Source organism: Mus caroli, unplaced genomic scaffold, assembly GCF_978045245.1.
Source record: "Mus caroli unplaced genomic scaffold, Mus_caroli_1 scaffold_1, whole genome shotgun sequence".
Classification (NCBI taxonomy): Eukaryota; Metazoa; Chordata; class Mammalia; order Rodentia; family Muridae; genus Mus; species Mus caroli.
The window spans coordinates 34,872,491-34,897,076 of record NW_028227256.1 but is presented as its reverse complement, the minus strand read 5'-3'; the positions used below and the strand labels follow the sequence as shown (position 1 = coordinate 34,897,076).

At 44.3% G+C, this 24,586-nt stretch overlaps 2 protein-coding genes across 4 annotated transcripts in view; one reads left to right on the top strand and one right to left on the bottom strand.

The window, feature by feature from the left end:
- Positions 1–7,990, bottom strand: part of Eif5b (eukaryotic translation initiation factor 5B) — a 57,078-nt gene extending 49,088 nt beyond the window's left edge. Inside the window, exon 1 of the mRNA XM_021170786.3 lies at positions 7,719–7,990. Coding sequence (XP_021026445.1) covers positions 7,719–7,753 — 35 coding nt within the window. The 5' untranslated portion in view covers positions 7,754–7,990. The remainder of the gene's footprint in view (positions 1–7,718) is intronic.
- Positions 7,991–8,777: 787 nt separating this feature from the next.
- Positions 8,778–20,907, top strand: Txndc9 (thioredoxin domain containing 9). Of its 3 annotated transcripts, none has more exons than XM_021162567.3 (5): positions 8,778–8,884; positions 10,288–10,487; positions 12,170–12,288; positions 15,812–16,066; positions 20,239–20,907. In XM_021162567.3, exons 2-5 carry the CDS (start codon positions 10,299–10,301, stop codon positions 20,354–20,356), a joined length of 681 nt encoding a protein of 226 aa, XP_021018226.1. In that variant the 5' UTR covers positions 8,778–8,884; positions 10,288–10,298; the 3' UTR covers positions 20,357–20,907. The 3 variants fall into 3 exon arrangements, with proteins under 3 accessions (XP_021018226.1, XP_021018217.1, XP_021018236.1); XM_021162558.3 differs by having other exon boundaries at positions 8,792–8,939; XM_021162577.3 differs by lacking the exon at positions 8,778–8,884 and adding an exon at positions 9,068–9,154.
- Positions 20,908–24,586: the final 3,679 nt, after the last annotated feature.

Sequence of the window (24,586 nt, the reverse complement as noted above, 5' to 3'; positions counted from 1 at the left end):
CAAATGAACAACATGGGTGTAACTCTCAATGACCTTGGTCTCCAAAATACATTCTTAGTTATAACCTCAAACGTACAACAAAGAAAAAGCAAACAGAACTCGATCAAACTTCAATCTGTGAAAAAGACCTTGTTAAAGTAAGCCTACAGAATGGGAGAAAATATCTACAAATCATACATCTAACTATGTTATCCCAATTATATTAATGTTTACAACTTGACAATAAAAAGACAGCCTAGTGAGAACTGGGCAAAACACTCTGAGAGACTTGTGTCCAAATATCTAAAATGGTGTACAGTACATGAAGCAACTACCAAATGACAATCTAGTCTATAGTGGCCCCTGAGCATGCAATCCGGCATTTGGGAAGCTGAGGCAAGATTACCGGCAGGCCCAAGGCATCCTGAGCTATATACACCCTGTCTCAAATAAAAACACAATTACCCAACCAAACTCCACTGCCACCACTACAACCACTAAGCTGGCTATTTAAGAGAAAGAGAAGGAAGGAGGGTTGTTGGCAAGGATATTAAAAAACTGGAGCTCTGTCTTGTATGAGGCTCTGCCAGTGCCTGGCAAATACAGAAGTGGATGCTCAGTCATCTATAAGATGGAACACAGGGCCCCCAATGGAGAAGCTAGAGAAAGCACCCAAGGAGCTGCAACCCTATAGGTGGAACAACAATATGAACTAACCAGTACCCCCAGAGCTCGTGTCTCTAGCTGCATATGTAGCAGAAGATGGCCTAGTCGGGAAGAGAGGCCCCTTGGTATTGCAAACTTTATATGTCCCAGTACAGGGGAATGCCAGGGCCAAGAAGCGGAGAAGATGGGTAAGGGAACAGGGCGGAGGGAGGGTATAGGGAACTTTTGGGATAGCATTTGAAATGTATATAAAGAAAATATCTAATAAAAATAAATATAAAAAACCTGGAGTTCTTATATATTACTGATGATGGGCAGGTGCTTAGAAAATAATTGAAGACTTTAAGAATTATCATTATAACCTATTAAGTTCATTCCTAGATACATATTCAACCTAAACACAAGTGTTCAGACAAGCATCTATAAACAAGTGCTCATAGCAACAGTATGTACAATAACCAAAACATCTTTCCATGCAATATTATATACTGTGATCTCTACTGTATGACTGGCAGCACTATATCTCATAGCAGTGAGAGATCCAAAGTACAAGCACTGGTACCACTTTAAGAGTCCTTGACTAGCCTGGCGTGGTGGCACACGCCTTTAATCCCAGCACTCGGGAGGCAGAGGCAGGCGGATTTCTGAGTTCAGAGCCAGCCTGGTCTACAGAGTGAGTTCCAGGACAGCCAGGACTACACAGAGAAACCCTGTCTCGGGGAAAAAAAAAAAAGAGTCCTTGAGATAAAAGAGCTTTTCTGACCCACTGCAATCTTAAAGACCACAGTTGCATATACAGTAAGTACACTGCTGGTCAAAATGTACAAGAACTCATGACTTCATATCATCTACCACAACCAACACTAAGTGACTCTAAACGCTACAGTTACATGTTATCAGCTAGACGTGATCAGACAGATCTATAATCCCAACACCTGAGAGGCCGAGGCAGGAGGACTCCTGTAAATTACCCAAGCTTGAGCTACACAGCTAATATATGGCTAGCTCTGGATACCAAGATTCTATCTCAAACAATCAGTAACAACAAAAGAGACTCAATGTCCAAATTATTTTTAATCCAACTCTATCAAATGACAGATTTAAAGCAACTAGATAAAGGTTAAAAGTAAAAGATGTGTGTTCATCAGTGTGGTGGTCTGGGTGAGAATGGCCTCCATAGGCTCGTGTATTTCAATGCTTGGTTCGTACTGGGTGGACCCTCTCCCTCTTTTCCTCCCTCCCTCTGTGGTTCTTAACATGCAAGCTCTCACCTAATACTTCAACTTACCTGCCTGCCATGTTCCACACCATGATGGTCAGGAACTCATCCTCTTAAACTGTGAGCAAGCCCCCAAGGCTTTCTTTATAAGCTGCCATGGTCAACTTCACAGCAATAGAAAAGTAACTAAGAATCAGTAATACGGTACCAACCAAACTCTACCAACCAAATTCTACAGACCATGACCAAGTAGGATCAGTTGATCTTATAATTGCCAGACTGATTCAGCATGTGCATGCATGTGTGTGTGTGTGTTTGTGTTCGCGCTCTCGCTCTCTCTCTCTCTCATACCCATAAATGACAAAAAAGACATGAAATGTTTGTGTTACAAGGGGCATTATCAAGAAAATGAGCTAAGGGTATAGGTTATTTACCCAGCATGGTCCTAGGTCCAAGCCCCAGCATCACAAAAGTATGGTAAGAGATGATGCAGTTGTTATAGCCAGACCCACAAACTAGTTACAGCACAGGTTCTGCATTGAGTGTGTTAATTATTAAAATTATGCAAAATACTGTGGTAACTAAGGCAAAAATAGTACAGGTGATAATTTCAATAGACTCTGCTCAATAAAATCCAGTTTGTTTATTTTTTTTTACTATGATCTTTTTAAAAATTATTTTCATTTACTATTCTCTTTTACTATTTTTTACTTTTTACTATTACTATTGTTTAGACAGGCTCTCCTTTTTTATTCTCACTGGCCTGGAATCTACTACATTGACCAGGAGTTCCTCTAACTCAGAGCTCAATCTGCCTCTGTCTCTGGAATGCTAGATTAAAGGCATAAGTCACCATGCCAGACATTTACAAGTTAGGTGATTTGCATGTCACTAAATTCTTGAGAGGCTGGCAGGTGGCTCAGGGTTTAAGAGAGCTTGATGCTCTTGCAGAGGACCAGAGTTCACCCTTTGGCACCAATGCCAGGCAGCTCACAAGCACCTGGACCTGGAATTTGAGTAGATCCGATGCACTCTTCTGCCTCAAACGTGCACCTTCTCACTCACACCTCCATAAATGAAATATCCAAAAGTAAACCCAAGAGAACTATTAATCATGCATGTTTTCCTTTTTATTACCATCTAACTAATGTAAATGATTAGTAACCAGTTCAACTATATGCAAATGAGAAAGGATTGCTGAATCAAGATTATGGGAACTACAGGTTGTCTCCTTTAAAGCTAGGAGCCTGAAAGATAATCAGATTAACAATATCTGAATATGCATAAAGGGGGATGCAACACAAATCTAAACACTAAATCTACTACAAATAAATAAGTAAATTTAGTTTTTTTTGAGACAAGGTTTCTTGGTGTAGTCCTGACTGTCCTAGAAATAGCTCTATAGATCAAGCTGACCTTGAACTCAGATCTTGTGGGCCTGCCTCTGGCCCACAAGTGTTAGGATTAAAGGTACGTGCCACCACTGCCCAGTTGTTTCAGTATGTCTTAAACAAACAGTATGAAGGCAACTTCATACATTGTTTTGGGCACACTTTCATTTCGATGATAAAACATGAGATCAAGGGCAGAATTTTCTGTTTCTTTTTTTTTTTTTTTTTTTTTTTTTTTGGTTTTTCGAGACAGGGTTTCTCAGTATAGCCCTGGCTGTCCTGGAACTCACTTTGTAGACCAGGCTGGCCTCGAACTCAGAAATCCGCCTGCCTCTGCCTCCCGAGTGCTGGGATTAAAGGCGTGCGCCACCAACGCCCGGCTTTCTGTTTCTTTTAAGGGAGGCTTTGTACTAATAATGCCCCACAATCACAGATCTTCTTGGAACAGAAGCCTTAAACGTTTAATTCCCATTTCGTAGTTGATTTTTAATCTTAAGTAGGTAGGTATGTTTGTGTGTGCACTCGTGGTATATGCACATGAGTGAAGTGCAGTGCCCTGGGAGGTCAGAAGGGGACCTGATCCACTGGAGCTGGAGGTAAAGGCAGTGGTAAGCCACATGGCATGGTGCTGGGAACCAGACTCAGGCTGTCTGCCAAAACACCATGCTCTTCTTAAACACTGAGCCATCTCCTCAGCCTCACAAACCACACTTCCTATCACAGACATCTGTTAACTTGATTGTACCTGACTGGATGAATGCCTAGCACTAAAGCATCATCTAAGGTTAGTACGATAGGCAGAACACCCACAAGGAGGAGTCTGTCCGTAATTACAGAGCAACATCAGTAGTTAAAAGCAATGAATGGCCTTTTAACACCCTAACTCCCAAACACTTATTTGATGAATAACACCCTGACTTCCATGATAGGCAATTTCCAGATAAATGGGAGAAAAAAAATGTTTTTGCTTTCCCTCTGTGTTTGGAAGGGGGTTATATCTAGCAGGCTTGGGAAGAGGTTGTTTGAGTCCATTAAGGTACAGAAAAGATTCATCTAAACTGAAAAATCTACATTACTTAGGTACTATTATCTTTATATAGATTTAAGGAGAAAATAAAAAGAAGAACTAGTAGTAAAAAAGACAAAGAATCTGAATCCTTGACCCCTGCATAGTACCAGTGAGTGACATCCACTGTAACAACCACAGCAACAACAGGCTATCACTACAGCATGCACTGTCCCATAGACTATCGACATACACTAGACGAGGAAGGTTACAGGATACCAGCAACACCGCATCACCATCCGACTCATCCCAGTATACAGAACCCTACCTTCTGCCTCACATTCCTCAATCAATAAAAACAAAAACAAAAAACAAAAAAACCTTGTTACCACACCTGATGGGAAAGCTTCCTTTCAGAATTATACAAGCCCAAACAGAATTCAAGAATTCTAAAATAAAGATAAAACAATCTATCTCAGCTACTGATATAATAAAACATATTCTAATAATGTAAAAATCGGACAAATAAAATTAATTGAAACCCAATACCGAATGGCTAAAAAGCTAAAATAAGGATTAAGCATAAGACTATAGACAAGAACAATCAAGTAATTTGAGTTCTTTGCAAGAGTTAAAGTGTCTCTGCCTCCTCCTTATCTATCAAGCAGCTGCCCATTTCTCACCCCTGTCCACCTGTGCGGAAGGAAGCATGCTGGCTTGATAGAGCCTGGAAGCCTGAGGGGTGATGACAGAAAATGTCTCAAGTAGGGTCTGTCGAAGGGAATGTCCCCAAATGAAACATTCTTTTTTTAGACTTTCTTCCTAGCCTTCATTTCTGTCCATTTAAAAAACGTTTTCCAAAATATCGTTTAAGATAAGAGTATCATTTAAATACACACACACACACACACACACACACAAAACAAACAAACTCAGAAAGCTGTGCGCTTGTTTCCCCTACCCTAACACCCCATATGAGGTACTGAAGTTTTTTAAAAGCCAGGCAATTTTAGTGATAAGGGCAGAGCCCCAGACTGCTTGATACACACTGGGGAAAGGCGCCTGAGCAAGGATCTGGTAAGCAGTAGACCATGCAACATAAACCTCAGAGCATGCACTGCCATCAAAGTGAGCCAAAGGGATGCACCAAGAGCCTGTTCTCAAATGGTGTGTTAGTATACCAAGAGTGGGGCTGGATCTCTTCTGTCCTAAAAATTTCCCACGTGGAGGCAGGGCGTGGTGGCACACGCCTGTAATCCCAGCACTCGGGAGGCAGAGGCAGGCGGATTTCTGAGTTCGAGGCTAGCCTGGTCTACAGAGTGAGTTCCAGGACAGCCAGGGCTATACAGAGAAACCCTGACTCAAAAAACCAAAAAAAAAAAAAAAAAAAGATTTCCCACATGGGAAAATCTTTTATAAACAAATCTTTACTAAAACTGCAGACCAAAAATTAGCATCTTCGCCGGGCATGGTGGCACACGCCTTTAATCCCAGCACTTGGGAGGCAGAGGCAGGCGGATTACTGAGTTCGAGGCTAGCCTGGTCTACAACTTGAGTTCCAGGACAGCCAGGGCTACACAGAGAAACCCTGTCTCGAAAAACAACAAAAATTAGTATCTCTCCTTCCAATAGTTTTTCTCCATCGTTAAAAAGTCTGAAAGTAAAAACTAGAAACTGAGTAACAAAAATATGGATTTTTTTAATTTAAACTTGGTATAAACATGAATCAAACAGATAAACTGGAAAAAAAAAAAAAAAAAACCTTTAAAAACCCAAGGAAGCCTCCTAGTAACCTACTCCTGTAATTCCTCACAAGGTGAAGGAGAGTCAGGAGGCTCAAGGAAGCCCCTCTCGCCACACAGAGAAGCAGCCAGACTAAGCTATGTGAGACCCAGTTTTAACAACTCTAAAAACGCTATCAGGGAGAACAGAAACTAGCTGGAGAGGTAAGAAAACAGTTCCTATTCCTTAGTCCAATCCAACTGGGGTTGTCTTGTTACATTTCTAAGGGGCCACAGCACAACGGTTATCTTCCAGATACACCTGCCGTTTTTACACAGGAAAGGCCTCTTAGATTTGGTTTAGACTATCCAACAAGTGGGTATTTTAGAACTGGCCAAGTGATGATGTTTGCAGACCGGCAAAAGCAGAGTAGGGTGATGCTTTAACACAGAGACAGACAATACAGAGTAAATAGATAGATGACTGATAGAACTCAAAATTCTTCTCAGAAAAAAAAAAAAATGTTACTCATGTATGCCAATGTCCTACCAAAGGTTCAGAAATAATCTGTTTACCTCTTTTTATTCTCCTGATTTGACTAACAGTAACTTTCAGGCCACTCTTTGAGAAGCCCTACCCCCATTCTAGAGGAAGTTCTCAGCTTCCCTGCTCTACAGATCCCTCCTCTGTTGTCCCTCTTAACGCTCACACCTAAATGTGTAATAAACCCTGTTCCTCATAAACACTAACTCTGCCACAAGAAACCCAGAATCTATTCCGCAGACCAGTTTACATTCTCCAACAGATCTAAAACCAAAATACAAGCCTAGTCTTTAAATTCTTCTTGCCAGATAGCCAACTTCGAGGTCCACGCACTTAAGTGTTCCGACATACACTTCAACAGCTTTAACTTCAAAACCACGTCTGTGTGAGCCACGGCGATGAAGTGCCGTGCCACAGGGCTTGGTTTTGTTTTCGGTTACCTGTAGTGTTTTAAATTAAGTTGAATGGCTACTACTTAAAGATGAAATGGAACATATGGGTGCAGACGCCCAGGAAGTCAACTCAACTGAAAATGGTAAAAGAACTTAATCGAATGTGGCACAGGCATGCTCCCCAAATCTCCGCCTAAGTAGCTCATAAACACACACTCCTTCCCCTGAAAAGGCTTTTTTTTTTTTAAAAGGTTAGAAAGCAGCGACCCTTGACTGGTTTCTTCCCCTCCTCCTTTCTTAAAGGAAGCGGTAGGAAGCCAAGACACACGCAAAAAAAAAAAAAAAAAAAAAAAAAAAAAAGAGAGAGGCCGGAAAATGGAAAGCCAGAAAGCAGGACTGGGCAACCGGGACTTTAAATAACCCCAGAAGTGTTTCCAACTTGGCACACAGGAGGAGGGAGCCGCTGGGCTACCTCTCCGCAACCCCGAGCACCTCCGAAGTTCCTGAGCCGCTTCGGGAGGCGTTCCCAGGGCCAGGGGAGGCGAGGGAGCCGCTCCCGGCTCGCCCCACCCGGGCTCTCGGGGCCCGGCTCGCACTCACCTGGGCCGTAGGCCTGGCTTAGCAGCGCCCGAGCCCGGCCCCACATCCGCCCGGACCCCCCAAACGACCTCCGAGCCCCTCAACCCCACGCCTCGGACCCCAGCCCGAGCCCCGGCCGCGGGACGCGCCCCGTCGAGGCTCGCCCATCCAGGGCCCCGCGCGACTCCCGGAGGACCCCCGGCCCGAGCCCCGCCGCCTACCTGTCTTCGCTCTTGTTTTTCTGTTTCTTCCCCATCGCTTGTCAACGGCGCTCGCGGCCCCGGCCCCTCGGTTCGGTGTCTCACAGACCCACTGTCTCCCGGCTGACTCCAATGCCCGCTCGGCTCGGTCCCCCTCGCGCCGCCGCCTCTCGCACCCGGCTCTCCACAGACCCGCGCACTGGGACAGGGCACATATGGTGTGAGCCCTCAGTACGCAAGCGCATCGCCCCGCCGCCTCGGCGTGGGGACGCAGGGCGCGGCTCATCGAGAGCGGCGCTTCGGCTAGAGCGTCTCCAGTTGAGCCGCCGGTCAGGTGGGAACCCAGGCGCCCCCTCGCCGCAAGTGAGCGCCGCGCACCGACGTCCGGCGGATCCCGGGTTCTAGAACCTAGAGGACGACAATGAGGCCGTTCATTTCTCACGTCGGCACCCTTCCCGGGGCTGGCTTTCGACGCAGAAGTGGGACTGAAAAGTCTCCCCTGCCTACGCGGCCTCAGCTGCGGGAAGTCCATTACAGGACCACAAAGAGTCAAATGATGAGCGTTCTGGGGGTGGCAGGACAAAAAAACTGGGATTCCCCTCTCAGAAACACTCATGAATTGTCAACTGTGTACATTTATTAAGGGAAAAAAAGACATAAGGACACAGCGACGGATCCCCTAATATGAATCTTCATATGAGCAAATTCTAAAAATTAATATGTCTAAGAAAGTCAGGAGGGAAGGTCCTGGCATGGTGAAATTTTTCTCCATGTTTCGGGGCGATGTTACTAGTGTGAGCTGTGTATAAATTATAATGTACTGTAAGCCACACTTTCGAAACTATTAAACACACGGGAAATGAAGCCCCTCTGTCACTCAGGCGCAAGACCCGGCTCGTTTCCCCGTAGAGGCGGGACCCGCAGTCAGTGCACAAAAAACTACAATTCCCAACGTCCCTAGCGCCCATCCCTCCGGCCATTAGCCCACGTGAAGCGTAGGCTCGGAAGCCAGTAGTTCCGGAAGGCGGAGGATAGGGCTTCTCCGAGGCTTTCGTCACTCGCCACCGCCCTTTCCGCGAGTGTCTCACATTGTATCGCGAGAGGACTGTAGCCAATGAAGTGGCGGAGTTAACAGCCCCTTCTCTGCCCTTAACAATTGCTGTGAGGTTGAAACCTGTGTGAACCCGGTGGGTATTCTTGATCTGCAGCTTCCTCTCTCCGTAGGCTTCACCAATAGTCCAGGTACGGACGAGGGTGATGTGGCCGATAGTGCCACAGCGTCCCAGTGTTGATGAAGGACACATCTCGGCTGGGATGAGGGAGCGGCTGGGAGGGCCTCGTCTGGGCGGCTGCGGAGGCTACAGCGCATGCGCCCCAGTTAGTGCGAAATCGGGTCCCCCCCGGAACTACTACACCAGTCTCTTGAGCTCAGGGAGTGGCGAAGAGTCTGCTGACAGGTACATGGGGTTAGGGTTTCGGTTAGGAGTTTGTAGGGGAGTACATAGGTGTCAGCGCCCCCAGTTCATCGGTAAGAATAATACTCGATTTGGTTCAGTAAATAGAAAGTTATGTTTTTACCCCCAACATAAAGGCAGTGACCACCTCCGCCTAATCCAGGGCAGCACTTGTTAGTCGCGAGAAGCTCCGCATTTAAACGTAAAGGTCTCCTGTGAAACCCTCGGTGATAAACGAATACTGTGATGCAGATTCTGAGTAACTGGATCCTTCTCTCTTCCCTGAGTTAGGGATCCTGGGAATACAGCTTCTTTTCGGTTGTATAGTATTTATGAGAAGCTGACAATTGGGGTTTAGAGGGTAGTTTAGGGTTTTTTTTTTTTTTAATGGCCTTATGTAGCCCAGGCCTATCGCTCCAAATATGAGGTGTGATCCATATGCTTCTGCCCTTGAGAGCTGAGGTTGTAATCATGAGCCACCATGCCCAGGCTTATTTTGTGTGTGAGCTGATAGTTTTAGCTGTCAGCTTGGTAGAATAAGCTACGGTCACCTAGGAAGAAAGACTCATTGAGAGATTGGGTAGATTAGGTTGGCCAGTGGGCATGGCTCAGAGAGCAGGGATTGTCTTGGTTGCTTTAATTAGCCTGCTCCCAGATTAATGTTGTTCTCCAGCAGATGTTGGACACAAGTAGACGTGTGTGTAATTACTTCTCTCTGCTTCAAGTGCCTGCCTTTAGTCCTAGAAGCGATGGACTGCAACCTGGACTTGTAATGTTTATGTCAGGATATTTTTGAAGAAGTATACAAATGAAACTCCTTAAGGCAGTGTGCATGGGGAAAAAAAAATGGCTTTTATAGAAGCCGAAAAGCAAGCTAGTATATTTAGGGATTTCCCTGGATTCTGGAACCATGAATGAGATCTTTGATGGTTTACATCTTTATTCTGGTTTTGGCAGGTGTTGGGGCCCACATGCTGAGTTCTAAGGCCAAAATGGTGCCTCCAACATGGTGTCTGTTGTGTTAACGTCTCAGGCTGTGTTACAGAGACCCTGTTTTTAAAAAAAAAAACAAAACAAAAACCAAAGCCCCCAAAATGTAAACTTAATACTTGTTTTTTTAATGCCCCCTCTCCCAGCACTTAGAACAATGGAAGGTAATGGATCCGTCGACATGTTCTCAGAAGTCCTGGAGAACCAGTTCCTCCAGGCCGCTAAGCTGGTGGAGAATCACTTGGACTCTGAAATTCAGAAACTGGATCAGATTGGTGAAGATGAACTGGAGCTGCTCAAAGAAAAGAGGCTGGCGGCGCTCAGGAAGGCTCAGCAGCAGAAACAAGTAACCGCTCGCCCGCCCGCCCGCTCACTGAATCGCTGGGGTCCAGCTCCCCACTGCACTGCAGCCACGTGACTTTCCCTCCTCACTTGCAGGATGTTCTGAATTCACATTTCCATCAATGTTCAATACTTAACCCAGGGATGAAACATTAGGGAAGGTTTAGGCAAGATGAAGCATTTGACTGGGGCGATGATAGTAAAAGAGAGATGAAACGTCTTAGACCAAGCTTAGGGTCCACATATCAGAAAGAAATATCATGGTTCTGTATGAGAAGATATTTCTAAGTGTTAGACTCTGCATTTTTATTAGGTTATCTTTTGTGGGGGTCAGGACAGGAGCAGGATCTCACTGTATAGCCATGACTGGCCTAGAACTCACTCACAGACAACACCGCTTCTGCCTTTGAAGTGCTGGAGTTGAAGGTGTGCGCCAGTACCCCTGTTCTGTTTGTGGTTTTCATGGCCACTCAGTGACGTGGTTGGTTTGTCACACTGACTTACAAGAGAGAAGGTGAAGGCTCGGAAGGTTCATTAGAGCCCTGGTCAGTTAATGCTGGGGTGGGTGTTGCCACTGCTGCCTGAGAAGGGAGAGTGAGCATCTGTTTGAGGTGTCAAGCTTTCTGCCACAGGGAAGGTAGAAGGGGCTGGAAGAGTTCCCAGGATTGTGGGTAATGGCCCTTCCTCAGCCTGGGAAGCTGAACGTTTCCTTGTGAGGCTTTTCCTTGGCTCTGGATCCCACGTGGATATAATGCTCTTCCTTCTGAGGAGTCTGCCCACTGTTGGCTGGTGTAGAAGCCCCTCCCTGTTTTGATTTCGCTGTCAAAAGTAGATAGGTTCTTAAGCTCCTGAGGGGTGGTAACTGCACTGTCCCCCAGGATAGATGGACTTTATTTCTTGAGGTGGTTTGGTTTGGTGTGTTTAGTTTTTGCTGTGGATAGGACATTGTTTCTTAATTTTGAGATTGTCATATAGTTATGTCATTTCCCCTTCCCTTTGCTCCTTCCAAGACATCCTATATTCTCCCTTTCAAGTTCATGGCCTCTCTTCTTAATTGTGGTTATATCCGTATATGTATTTGTATAGACATACATATTTCTAAGTATACCATGCTCAGTCTGTATAATGTTGCTTGTGTGTACATTTTCAAGGCTGACCATTCCGTAGTGGATAGCCAGTTGGTGTGCTCTTCCTGGAGAATACTCTTTCTCCCACACTCAGCATTCCTTAATTGTCTGTAAGAACATTATCTTCTAAAGTGTAGAACTCTTCCTGATTTAGTCCCTCGCATCACAAAATAAACAAAAAAACACTTTTGTAATCATTTGGATCAAACGATCCTGATTTTACTAGTTTAAAGAGCACACATGTGAAAGTTAAATTGGTATTTTCATGTCATGTCTCTCAGACCTAAATTCTGACTGTGAAACTTAAAGTGAAGCAGGTAAATCAATAAGATGCAAAACTGTCTTAATTGAACCCATCATAGAGACGGTCACTCCTGCCCACAGACTAGGTCTGCACTAATTGCCACTTCAGCATAGGAAAGCCAACTGCGGATGGGAACACCTGCTATTCAATAGAATTGATTCCATTACAGAAGTACACAGTGATTAGGACATGTAAGACACTTGGTGTCACTGGAATACATTTCAGCTGGGTCTTTTTTGCTTCTCTTGAAATTAGGAGTGGCTTTCCAAAGGGCACGGGGAGTACAGAGAAATCGGCAGCGAGAGAGACTTCTTTCAGGAAGTCAAGGAGAGCGAGAGAGTGGTTTGCCATTTCTACAGAGACACCACATTCAGGTAACCTGGCTCCCGACTTCATCTCTATGGTGATGCGACATTAACGGAGACACACTGCTGACTTGGTAACTGAGAAAATGAAAAGGATAACTGCCATGTTGCTGTGTGGTGATGTGATCACAGGTGCTTTCATTATTGTAGAGATTTAACTAAAAAGCCAGCAATGTGCAAGTAAATACATCAGTCTTATTGGAAGTCGGCACTCCTGTGGTTTCTCCATGTCACTCCAAAGACAGCCTGAGGTAAATGCGTGTGGTTCTTACCAAAACAATAGTGTGGTATGCTGTGTTCTCAGGATGCTGGGGATTGGAAGCCAACAGCTTTCCCAGTTGTTTATCCTTCCAGTCTTGGTCGTCTTGGTAAGGAGACAGAGGTTTGACCAAGTCTTTCATCAGAACCGTTCGTAGAACTGTCAGATGTGGAGAGAAGTAATTTCCCTTAAGGCAGCCCAGTCTCTCAGGGCTTAGACAGGGAAAGTAGCACGCCTCCCTGGGTTATATTTTTTGAGGGAGCAAGAACTAAGGATTTGTACGTGCTAGGCAACTGTCCTACAACTGAGCTAAAGCCTCAGCCCAAGAGGTTAGGTCTTAAAACAAAGGACTCAATCACGCATGAGAGTGTGTGTGTGTGTGTGTGTGTGTGTTTCCTTCAGAGGGCTAGTTGCCAGCCTTTGAAATATGACAACTTAAGAATTAGCCAGATTTCAGAATTTTTTAAAACTTAGGAAAGTTGATCATAGCAGATTTAGAATCATAATAGCAATTTTCTGGTGCCGCCTCTCATAGGTGGACATGCAGGGTAACTGACTCACTCACTGTGCCTCAGCCCTGCCTTCTTTCTCTCTACCTGGCCCTCAGCTTAGCCTCAGAGCCAACCACTTCGGTATACCACCTTTCAGAGACTGAATGCCTTGGATTCATTCTCTGAGGTGATGAGAGCAGGTACTGAGAACTAGAAAGGCGGAAGGCATGGAACCTTCTTCCCTTCCGAAAGTCCCAGCCTGCCACACTGGGGTAGAGCGATCTGCTGACACCAGCACATAAGACCGGTGCTACACACACTTGCTTGTCTTACGTCTTTCTCTGCTAGGTGGTTGCTTTTATGAAAGCAGAGTGTTTGCCATGACTGGCTCTAGAGCAGAAATGCTGACACACAGAGTGGAGGTCAAGTAAATATGTCTGATGGAGGAGACAGTGAACCTGGGTGCTCACCTCCAGGCAGATCAGGGAAACAAAATCAAACCGTTCTGTCGGCTTTTGTATATAGTACAGAGTAAGCTGGATACATCCATGAGTGTGCATTTGCCTATCGGATGTTTATAGTAGCCCTTTGAGGTGTGGGTTATAATTCTCTTTCTTGTATGGAGAGGTGAAGTGACTCAGCTACTAGGTAATAGAGGAGTCTTGAATCCATCTTTTAGATGTGAAACTATATTCTTATTATTACTGGTGCTTTTGTGTTTTTTAAGATTATTTCTTCTTTATGTGTATAAATACTGCTTTGTCAGCATGTATGTCTTTGTAACATACATGCACACAGAGACCAGAAGATGGAATCCAAATGTCCTAAAACTAGAATCAGGAATAGTTGTGACCACTATGTGGGTACTGGCAACTGAACCTGGGTCCTCTGTGAGAGCAGCCAGTGCTCCTAACTGCTGAGCCATCTCTCTTCAGCCCTACTTCTGGATTTTTAAGTGGGTTTTTTTTTTTTTGTTTTTTTTTTTTTTGGTAGATGTTTGATTTGCTATTTATTTTGTAGAGGTTTTTATTTGTTTGGTATCTGTTGATGGTAGTGCTTTTGCAGAGTGAGAGAGTGAACCCACAGCTTCATGCATGCCACAAATTTTATTTTATTTCTTAAGACAGGGAGGATATTGCTGTATAGCTATGGCTGGCCAGGAACTCACCAGCATTCACCTGCTTCTGCCTCCTGAGTACTAGAATTGAAGGCCTACACCATGCTAGATGTTTTAAAATGGTTAACCCAGCTTGGTGGTCTACACCTTTACATTGATTGCTTGTGAGATGGAGGGAGGCAAGGAGGATCTCAGGGCTGAGGCTGGCCTGTGAGAGCTTACCTCAGAGCAACAACCACATATATTAATCGACAAATGGCATGGCCATAGACTTAATTAAAATAGGTTCCTTCTACAGTTGGAATGTGGAGGACATTTATGTATATTTCTTATAGATTTGTTCTTTGTTTTGAGCATCATTTAAAACCTGTTACCTGTTCTCTTTCCTTTTATTTCTAAAATCTCGTCTTATTTTGTTATTTTGGTTCTTTGAGAGTGTCTCTGGGTAGTCTTGGCTGTCCTAGAGCTAGCTCGTTGTGTATACCAGGCTGCCCTATGGCTAACAGAGACCTATCTGCCTCTGCATATGCGTGCTAGGATTTAGGGCAGGTACCTAGTCTAATCTTCAAAATCTTATTATTGAACTATCTGGCAAGAAAGACCCAGCCAGGAGAACAAGATTAGACATCAAGGTTACAGGAAATTGACTGAGCCCCAACCTAGTTCTAGAGTAACCCTGGGTACTCAGGAATCATCTGTGTACTTCCCTTTTCCACCCCAGACAATCTTGACTCATCTGTAGTTTTTTAAAGTCAACTATTAGTGGGTAGTAGCGGTGCACACCTTTAACCCCAGTATTCGGGAGGCAGAAGGAAGTAGATCTTTGAATTCAAGGCCAGCCTGGTCTAAAATGAGAGAAGCCTACATACAGGAATCCTGTCTTAAATAAGTAAATGAATAAATGTATGTATGTATATATGTAAAAATGAGTAAATAAGATCCAACTCTAACGAACCCCTGGGGTTACAAACCACTGATCATGAAAGAGTGTCAGTCCGTGTAAAAGCACTAGGAGCTCAGTTTGTGTAAAACATAATTTAAAGAAATGTCACTTCCTCGTTGGTAGATGGGTTAGCAGAGGGTGTGGAACTGAAAGGGCAGTTTACTGGGTGCAGTGTCTAGTGGGGAGAGGGAGTGGCGGGAGGAAGAGATGGAGTCCCTAGTAATACCCCCCATTTCTTGTAGAACACACTACCTATACTTAAAGAGTCAGTAACCTTTAACCAAAGAGCTTCTCTGACAGTTTGATGGTTGAGGGAAGTCTTGGTGACACCAGCTGAATTCCAAATGGGACACCAGCTGTATTTTTGCCTCTTGTGAGTTCTGTCAGCTTCAGGTCTGTCTGCCTTCATGCAGGGGAACCAAGGCCTTCTTTGTTTGTTTTTATGCTTTTTTTTTTTTTTTTTTTTTTCTGGTTTTTCGAGACAGGGTTTCTCTGTGTAGTCCTGGCTGACCTGGAACTCACTCTGTAGACCAGGCTGGCCTCGAACTCAGAGATCCGCCTGCCTCTGCCTCCCAAGTGCTGGGATTAAAGGCATGTGCCACCACGCCCGGCATTTGTTTTTATTCTAAGCATGACAGTTAATGCATTTCTAGAAAAGGACTGTGAAATGGGCTGCTGAGGCCTGTTCCCTTTAGCTTTTACCTCTCTGCCTTAACTTCCAGGTGTAAAATACTAGACAGACATTTGGCAATTCTGGCCAAAAAACATCTTGAAACCAAGTTTTTGAAGCTGAATGTGGAAAAGGCACCATTCCTCTGTGAGAGACTGCGGATCAAGGTCATCCCCACGCTAGCTCTCTTAAGAGATGGCAAGACACAAGATTACGTTGTTGGATTCACCGACCTAGGAAATAGAGATGACTTCACCACAGAAACTTTAGAATGGAGACTTGGTTGTTCTGATGTTATCAATTACAGGTAACCTTTGGCAAAAACAAACAAACACACAAATAGACTTTGGAAACTATTCCTAGTCAATAGTTTTAGAAAATGTTGTAAATATACTTGTATTTTTGTTTCTGTTTTTTTTTTTTTTCAAAAGATTTATTTATTATACGTAAGTTCACGTTAGCTGTCTTCAGACACACCAGAAAATGGCATCAGATCTCATTACAGATGGTTGTGAGCCACCACGTGGTTGCTGAGATTTGAACTCAGGACCTGTGGAAGAGCAGTCAGTGCTCTTAACCACTGAGCCATCTGTCTAGCCCTTGTTTCTGTTTTTTAAGACAGGATTTCTATGTAGTTTTTTTCTGTTTTGGAACTCTCTCTGTAGACCAGGGTAGCCTTAACTCAGAGATCTGCCTGCCTCTGCCTCGTGAGTACTGGGATTAAAGGGATGCACCATCACGTCAGGCTAGTTAACGTTTATTTTATGAAATTAAGACCTGCTGGCTAAAATGTGGATGGCTTAGGGAAAGAAATTTCTCAATGCACACAGCAATGTGATCTTACAGCAAAACCAAATTTATAGTTAACGACAGGCTTAGAGGTGACCTAGAAGCTTTCAACCTAAGAAATGTTACTGAAACTAATTTTGGAAGCCCAAAGTGACATTTCAGAATAGAGTGCCTTGCTGGGAAGGGTGCTTTTTTTTTTTTTCTTTTTGGCTTATTTCTTTATTTTTTAATGTTAGAGATTCATCCCAGACCCTCTCACACGCTAGGTAAGTCCTCTGTCCCCAAGCTGTAACCTAAGCCTTACCTTCCCAATTTATGACTGACTTAAGGGACTTTTGTGATGAAATTAGAATTTCTCACATACTAGTCCAGGAGGCATTATACTGTGTAGTGTCATGCTTGCAGTGCTGAGGTGACACCCAGGCCCTCACACATGCTAGCTGTGTGCTAACCCTGGAGACTGGATACCGTGAGGGTTAGGGTAGACACTTTTATGTCCCATGTGCAGTCTCGAAATGCAAAAGGTCTGTGTCCCTGCTTACCCAACCCTGCAAAACAGTCCCATTTCCAAAACAACTAAAATCCAGCTTCCATTTTTTTGTCTGTGACTTTTATCCCCTTCAAACTGAAAGTTACCACCTGTGTTCTGTGCCTAATGCTTAAAAACGGAAAGAGAAAGGAAAAAAGACAAGGAAAATTGTGCCTTTCAAAGCAGAAAGTCTCACCTTTTCTTTCCCTACTTCCCCTCTGGTCAATTGCTCCTTGTTAGTATTAGCATAAATTAGCATTTATTCAACAACGAGGAAGAGTAATTCCTAACTATAGAAATCAATTTCTCCTTGTTAATATTAAGTTAATATTTATTCAACAAAGTGTTATATTTTGAAATTATTTTCATTTTTTTTCTTTTGATTTTTGTTTTTGAGACAGGGTCTTACTCTACAGTCCAGTAATGTTAATCCTCCTGCCTCGGCCTCCCAAGTGCTTGGATTACAAGTGAGATCTATCGTGCCACCCAGATCAATTTCAAATTTTAATCAAATTACAATCTAGCAAAAGAAATTCTTACATAGTCTTTACCATATTTCCACATTTTAAAGTTATGTGCCAGGTAAATACCTATAAATTTTTTCAGAACTACTTGAGTGTATTTCCTTATTTCTGGCTGTACATTTCTGAAAAATTAGACATTTTCTTGCATACCCGCAGTGCGGTTACTAAGACAGTGGTGATGTATTTTATGGAACCTACTCAAATGTACCACCATCCTCTTTGTTTGTTCTGTTTCGAGACAGGGTTTCTCTGTGTAGCCCTTGCTGTCCTGGAACTCACTCTGTAGACCAGGCTGGCCTCGAACTCAGAAATCCGCCTGCCTCTGCCTCCCAAGTGCTGGGATTAAAGGTGTGTGCCACCACCTCCCGGCTACCATCCTCTTTTTGTTCTCCGTGTCTGAGATGTTGCGGCCTGCCCGCAGTCCACAACACGAACGGTTCAACTGAGAATGGCAGTTCAAGCTGAAAAGAGAGGAATCTAGACGGGGCGGAAGAAAGAATGGATCTAAGACAACATTCTGATCAAAGCTCAATTTTACTATTTCCAGACACTCAGTTATAAAGGAAGGGGGAGGGAACCCAATATCCCGCCAAGTAACTCAGGGTCCAGTAGCAGGACGAACACGTGTGTGCCTCCAGGCAGCAAAGGCAGGGTCCAGCAGTAGGCGTGGCAGGACGAATGAGCAGGTAGCTCCACCCTTGAGCAAGCAGGTTCCAGGCTGGGGGAAGGGAGGCCACACTGAGAAATATGTCATGTCTAATTTTTCCACTTAATTCCTGTAATGATTGATAATTTAATTTCCAAGAGTGACGGTTTTGCCAGGTGTTGGTTCGCACCTTTAATCCAGCACTGGGGAGGCAGAGGCAGGCGGATTTCTGAGTTTGAGGCCAGCCTGGTCTACAGAGTGAGTTCCAGGACATCCAGGGCTACACATACAGAGAAACCCTGTCTCGTAGGAAAAAAAAAGACAAGACAGCGTTTTTAAAAGTACAGCCAGCTAGTTCCTCAGGTGCTCCTCAGGTGTTCCTCAGATGCTCCTCAGGTGTTCCTCAGGTGCTCCTCAGGTGCTCCTCAGGTGCTCCTCAGGTGTTCCTCAGATGCTCCTCAGGTGCTCCTCAGGTGTTCCTCAGGTGTTCCTCAGGTGCTCCTCAGGTGCTCCTCAGGTGTTCCTCAGGTGCTCCTCAGGTGCTCCTCAGGTGTTCCTCAGATGCTCCTCAGGTGCTCCTCAGGTGTTCCTCAGATGCTCCTCAGGTGTTCCTCAGGTGCTCCTCAGGTGCTCCTCAGGTGCTCCTCAGGTGTTCCTCAGATGCTCCTCAGGTGCTCCTCAGGTGTTCCTCAGGTGTTCCTCAGGTGCTCCTCAGGTGTTCCTCAGGTGCTCCTCAGGTGTTCCTCAGGTGCTCCTCAGGTGCTCCTCAGGTGTTCCTCAGATGCTCCTCAGGTGCTCCTCAGGTGTTTCTCAGGTGCTCCCAGTGCTCCGGGTTTGAGTTTGCACATTTATCAGAGCACTCAGACCCTGTGTCGTGGCTAGTGTCTACAGGAAGATGTCCACGCCCTCGTTCCTGTGCGTCATGTGAAGTTTGCTCTGTTTAGTGGGACGGCACCAAATGGAACACTGGCTGTCATGCCAGGAGGTGTTGAAAGGAGCTGCTCCATCACTTGCCCATTTCATGATTAGGCTGTGCTGTGAGTGATTTTTATCTGTGGTTAAAGTCTGTAAGACTCCTTAGCCTTTGAATCCTTCCCTTTTGGGGTTTTTTGTTTTGTTTTGGTTTTTTTGTTTTGTTTTGTTTTTGGTTTTGGTTTTTCAAGACAAAGTTTCTCTGTGTAGCCCTGGCTATCCTGGAACTCACTCTGTAGACCAGGCTGGCCTTCAACTCAGAAATCCGCCTTCTTCTGCCTCCCAAGTGCTGGGATTAAAGGCGTGCGCCACCACTACCTGGTGAATCCTTTCTTTTTGACTCAAACAAAATATAAACTTTAGGAAAGCTTATATAGTTAATTCTTTTTCTAGAATTAGCTGTGTTTCTAAGAAGTTGTGCTTCCTTTCAATTAAAAATGATGCTTTTTTTCTTTTTTCTATTTATTGATTAATTTATTTACTGTTTGTTTAGGATAGGCTCTCCCTCTATAAGCCATATGGTCCTCAAACTCACAGTCCTTCTTTAGCCTCCTGACAGCTGGAATTATAATACACACACATACACATAACTCTGGTCACTTGTTTCTCTAGCATCATTGTTTTGTGCTGATTCCAGGCTGATAATAGTTCATCCCGTGAGTCTGTCAATGTGTGTAGAAATGTAAACATTGAGGTGCTACGCAGGAAGAGTCATGAGTTCCAGTCAGAACTCAAACACACTGTTGCCTGCCATTGGCATGGGTTCAGCACAGGGTCAGCACAGGGTCAGTGCACCCGAGACTTGCTTTTCTCTGCCCCAGCATGCAGAGGGCCAGGGTGTCAGCTCCATCACCACAAAGATATTTATAATAATGATCATAACCAAGAAACTCAAACGTTGATCTAACACAGATAGTATATGAAACTGGTAACTTAATATTATGCTTTTTATAGTCTAGCATCCTGAGTATATTAAATCATAAAAAATAAAATGCTCTTAACCTTTGTTTTACTTTTAGTGGAAATTTAATGGAGCCACCATTTCAGAGCCAAAAGAAATTTGGGACAAACTTCACAAAGCTGGAAAAGAAAACTATCCGAGGGAAGAAATACGATTCCGATTCTGACGATGACTAGACCGCGCTGTACTTTAAAACCTTCTGTCTGTCTGCCTGTCTGTCTGTCTGTCTACTTCAGAGTTAAGTGTGGTTTCTAAATTCCACTGATTTCGGCCCATTGACCATCTGACACTCTTATCCCAGCGTGTACACTGTTTGACCATTTTGTCTGCAGTCATTGTGTATAACTTGAGAGAAACATACTTTAAATTACCTGGGAGGGTCTGAATTCTCTATTTTTGTGATTGATTTTATCATAACGTGATTCTTCTATCTTCAAACCATTCACACGTCTGTTTTTAATCTCCTGCGTTAGAAATAGGAATTTGCCAACTATTGTAAGAGCCAGTGAGTGCTGACTATACGCCAGGCTGGGGACCTTCGCTGGGACCACATGCACGTACTTGTCCGTGATCCGCTTCATAGAATGGGTTTCAGGAACTGTTAAAGACTCACTCATGGTGACTCTGCTGATAGCGGCAGGAAACATCGCCTTATTTAAATGAGCCTCATGGCACACGCACATTATGAGACCTGCAAAAACATAATTAAACCGTTTTTGAGTGGTAACATGAGGAACTCCATTGGCTGCTCTGTAAAACAACTTTAGCAAACGTGAAACTTATTCTCTAAAAGTGTGAGTCTGGAAACTATGAGATCATATAGCAAACAAAAACATTTTTAAAAAAATACAGGCCATGTGCTTAGCATGAACAGAAAGAATCTGATGCCCAGAAATAAATAAGCCTTGGTAAGAAAAGAGTATAGCATCATCTACTGAGATGGCTCAGTGTAGAAAGGCACTTACCACAAAACTTGGGGACTGGGCCCACTGGTGGAAGGAAAGAAACGATTCCTGCAAGATGTTGTTTAACATACACAATACAGGAAATATAAATGAGTTGAACTAAAGGGGTCTTGGGATTTGAGAGCAGTCTAAAACAACACAAAGGGGCTGGAGAGAAAGCTTAGCAGTTAAGAGCACTTGAGATGGATTCCTAGCACCTACATGGGGGCACACAGCCATCCACTAGCTCCCATTCTGGAACTCTGATGCCTTCTGACCTCCAAGGCCACCAAGCACAGCAGTGCTCAGTGGTGAGGGGTTCCTTCAGGTAAGCCAGGCTGTCCTGGTGAATTGACACACCCACCTTCCAAGAAGCCCACAACACGCAGACCCAGATGTGGGCTTTGACGAGGCTGTGATTCCTCCACACAAGGAGTCTACAGTAGAGAGGAATCCCATTTGTGTTACGGTGTGACTGAGAAGGCAGGATCCAGGCACTACCTTGAGAGGGAACTGAGCCACACTTGGAGTCTGAGAATGGAGAACAGCCATCCAACAGACAACCTAGGAGATGGTTATGGAGAGTGGGAGGGCTACGTGCAAGAGACAAGTTAGGGCAGTACAGTGCACAGGGAAAAACCCTGCCCTGGATGCCAGGACCAGATTACATCAAGAATAAATGTGCTTGTAGCCCTACTCCTGAGGTCATTGGGTGGACCGGCCAGTGATGTTATCAAGGTAGCAGTGTGGCCACAGATCCTGAAGACTGCAGCTCCAGCAGGCAAGCTCCCATAGCTACATTCTTCCAGCAAGACAAAAGTACAGAGACAATGTGATGTCTCGGTTGCTCCCATACACTCAGTGCACTTGGGAGACCACCACAGCAGGCTATCAGCTACTTCTGGGGATCCAGTCCAAGAATGAAAGCCCATAGGCTGCAGAGCTAAGTGTGGCCAGTAGAGGACGCTACTACATAAAGATGGGAAGCTATTCAAGTGGAGCCAGGTCCTGTGGGAATCTGACACTTGCCAAACAGGGCTTAACCATAGAAAAGAGCCCTGGGGTTCAACAGCCTTCACCATCACATCAGGCCCTGAGACTCCCTTTGCTCCTCTTTCTTTGACCTGGCCTACCCTTGTATTTAACTTTTGTTCAACTCATAGCGATTCTTTTATCCTGGTGTTATTCAGCTCTTCATGAAATATTTAATTTTGGTTATGCATTTTTTCCACTATCTGGCGGTCTTTTTTTCTTTTGTTCCTCTCAACTAGACTTTCAGCAGTATATAACTTTGTCTTACTGGGGATAGTCTTTACTTTTTTGTTGTTTTAAAAATCTCGTGTTTCTATTTTGTTCTTTACTTGAGGGGGAAGGTTGGGACGAGGACTCTCTACATAGCCCTCTGTAGACCAGGCTGGCCTTGAACTAGAGGTCTGCCTCCGGAACTTGGGAACTAAAAGGCAGTGCCACCATGCTTAGCTGGACTCCCTTCTTAACATTTATCTAATTTTGGGTTTGAATTTAATTATTTAAAAATCTGGAATTTTTATTACCATGTATTTTTTCTAATCTTTTCCCTTCCACGACATTCTTCTCTACCTCTTCTCTTTAACTTTTGGTTCATTTACTATTATTTCTCTGTTTCCCTTCTTTTTTTTATCTCATTCATTTGCTATTGCTACATTTACCCTAAATAATTCCTAATTTATAAAATTCTATATTACATGTTCCCGTTCTCTGTTTAGTGGTCCCGGGTGGTATATTAGTGGACTTTATTTCAGGTGTATTTCTATCTGCGGCTGTTGCCACTGCAGTAGCTCCCTTTCTGTACCGGGCAGCAGTAGGGGCTGAGCCCCAAGAGCGAGTTGCTTACTAAGATTTGCTGTAAAACCAGGAGAGAACCAAACCAAAGATGTGTCAATTTTATCAGAGAAACACCAGATATATGGGGTGTGGGTGCAAGCAAAATAATATGATTACCAAGAATGTAACTTTGTATTCAGTATTTTTAAAAGGTGGAAGATTTATGCCAACAGAAAAGGAAGCAGCGTAGAATTAACAGTTTTTATATTTGTGTACAAGTGTATGTACATGTTCGTATGTACACATACGTGCATGTGTAGTAGAGTCAGAAGACAACTCCACTATGTGAGTTCTTTTTTAATGTATATAAGTACACCGTTGCTCTCTTCAGATACACCCAGAAGAGGGCACCCATTACAGATGGTTGTGAGCCACTATGCGGTTGCTAGGAATCGAACTCAGGACCTCTGAAAGAGCAGTCAGTGCTCTTAACCACTCAGCCATCTCTCCAACCCCCCACTCTGTGAGTTCTAAGGGTTGAACTCAGGTCATCAAGGTTGGCCCAGTGGGTAAAGCTGCATGTTGCCGTGCCTGACAACCTGAGTCTGATGCCCTGACCTGCACTGATCAGTAATCTCAGTGTACCCCTAGGATCAGAAGCAGACAGGGGACTCTTCCAAACCTGTGGTCCAGCTAGCTTGCACACACTGGTGAAGAACCCCTTCCTCACACAAGGTAGAGAGGGAAAGGCCAAAACCCAATGGTTGTCTTCTGAACTCCAGGCACATGCTCACCATGTCCACACAGAAGAACATGCACACACACACACACACACACACACACACACACACGTTTCCTTAATCCCCCAATGCCCTGATACCAAAACTGGTTAAGAACACAACAAAAGAGTTACAGGTCACTTTACTTGATGTACATAGAAATGTTCTCCATAAAATGCATACAAAATCCTGTTGAAGAGATACTAAGATCAAATGTCATAGCCCAATTGGCTTTGCCTGAGGAAAGGGAGGTTTAAGCAAAAATAAAGTCAATCAAAGTTATGCCCCATGGGCCTGAGGAAATGGCTCAGTGAATAAGAGTGCTCAGAGCTCTTGCAGAGGACTCTGCTCTGGCTCTCAGCACCCACATCAGGTGGCTCACAACCACCACCTATAACTCTAGTTCCAAGGGATGTGACACCCTATGGAACTTTGAGGACACTTTCACGCATGTGGTAGACTCATACAGCCTCACACACACACAAACCAGCCTTAGAGGAAAAATCGCATGATAATCCCCACAAACACTGGAAAGGCCTTTGACAAAGTTCAATTCTAAAGAAGCTAGGAATAAGAGAAGCACAATGTACTGGCTAGTTTTGTGTCAACTTGACACAGCTGGAGTTATCACAGAGAAAGGAGTTTCAGTCGAGGAAATGCTGCCATGAGATCCAGCTGTAAGGCATTTTCTCAATTAGTGATCAAGGGGGAAAGGCCCCTTGTGGGTGGTGCCATCTCTGGGCTGGTAGTCTTGGTTCTATAAGAGAGCAGACTAAGCAAGCCAGTAAGAACATCCCTCTATGGCTTCTGCATCAGTTCCTGCTTCCTGACCTGCTTGAGTTCCAGTCCTGACTTCCTTTGGTGATGAACAGCAGTATGG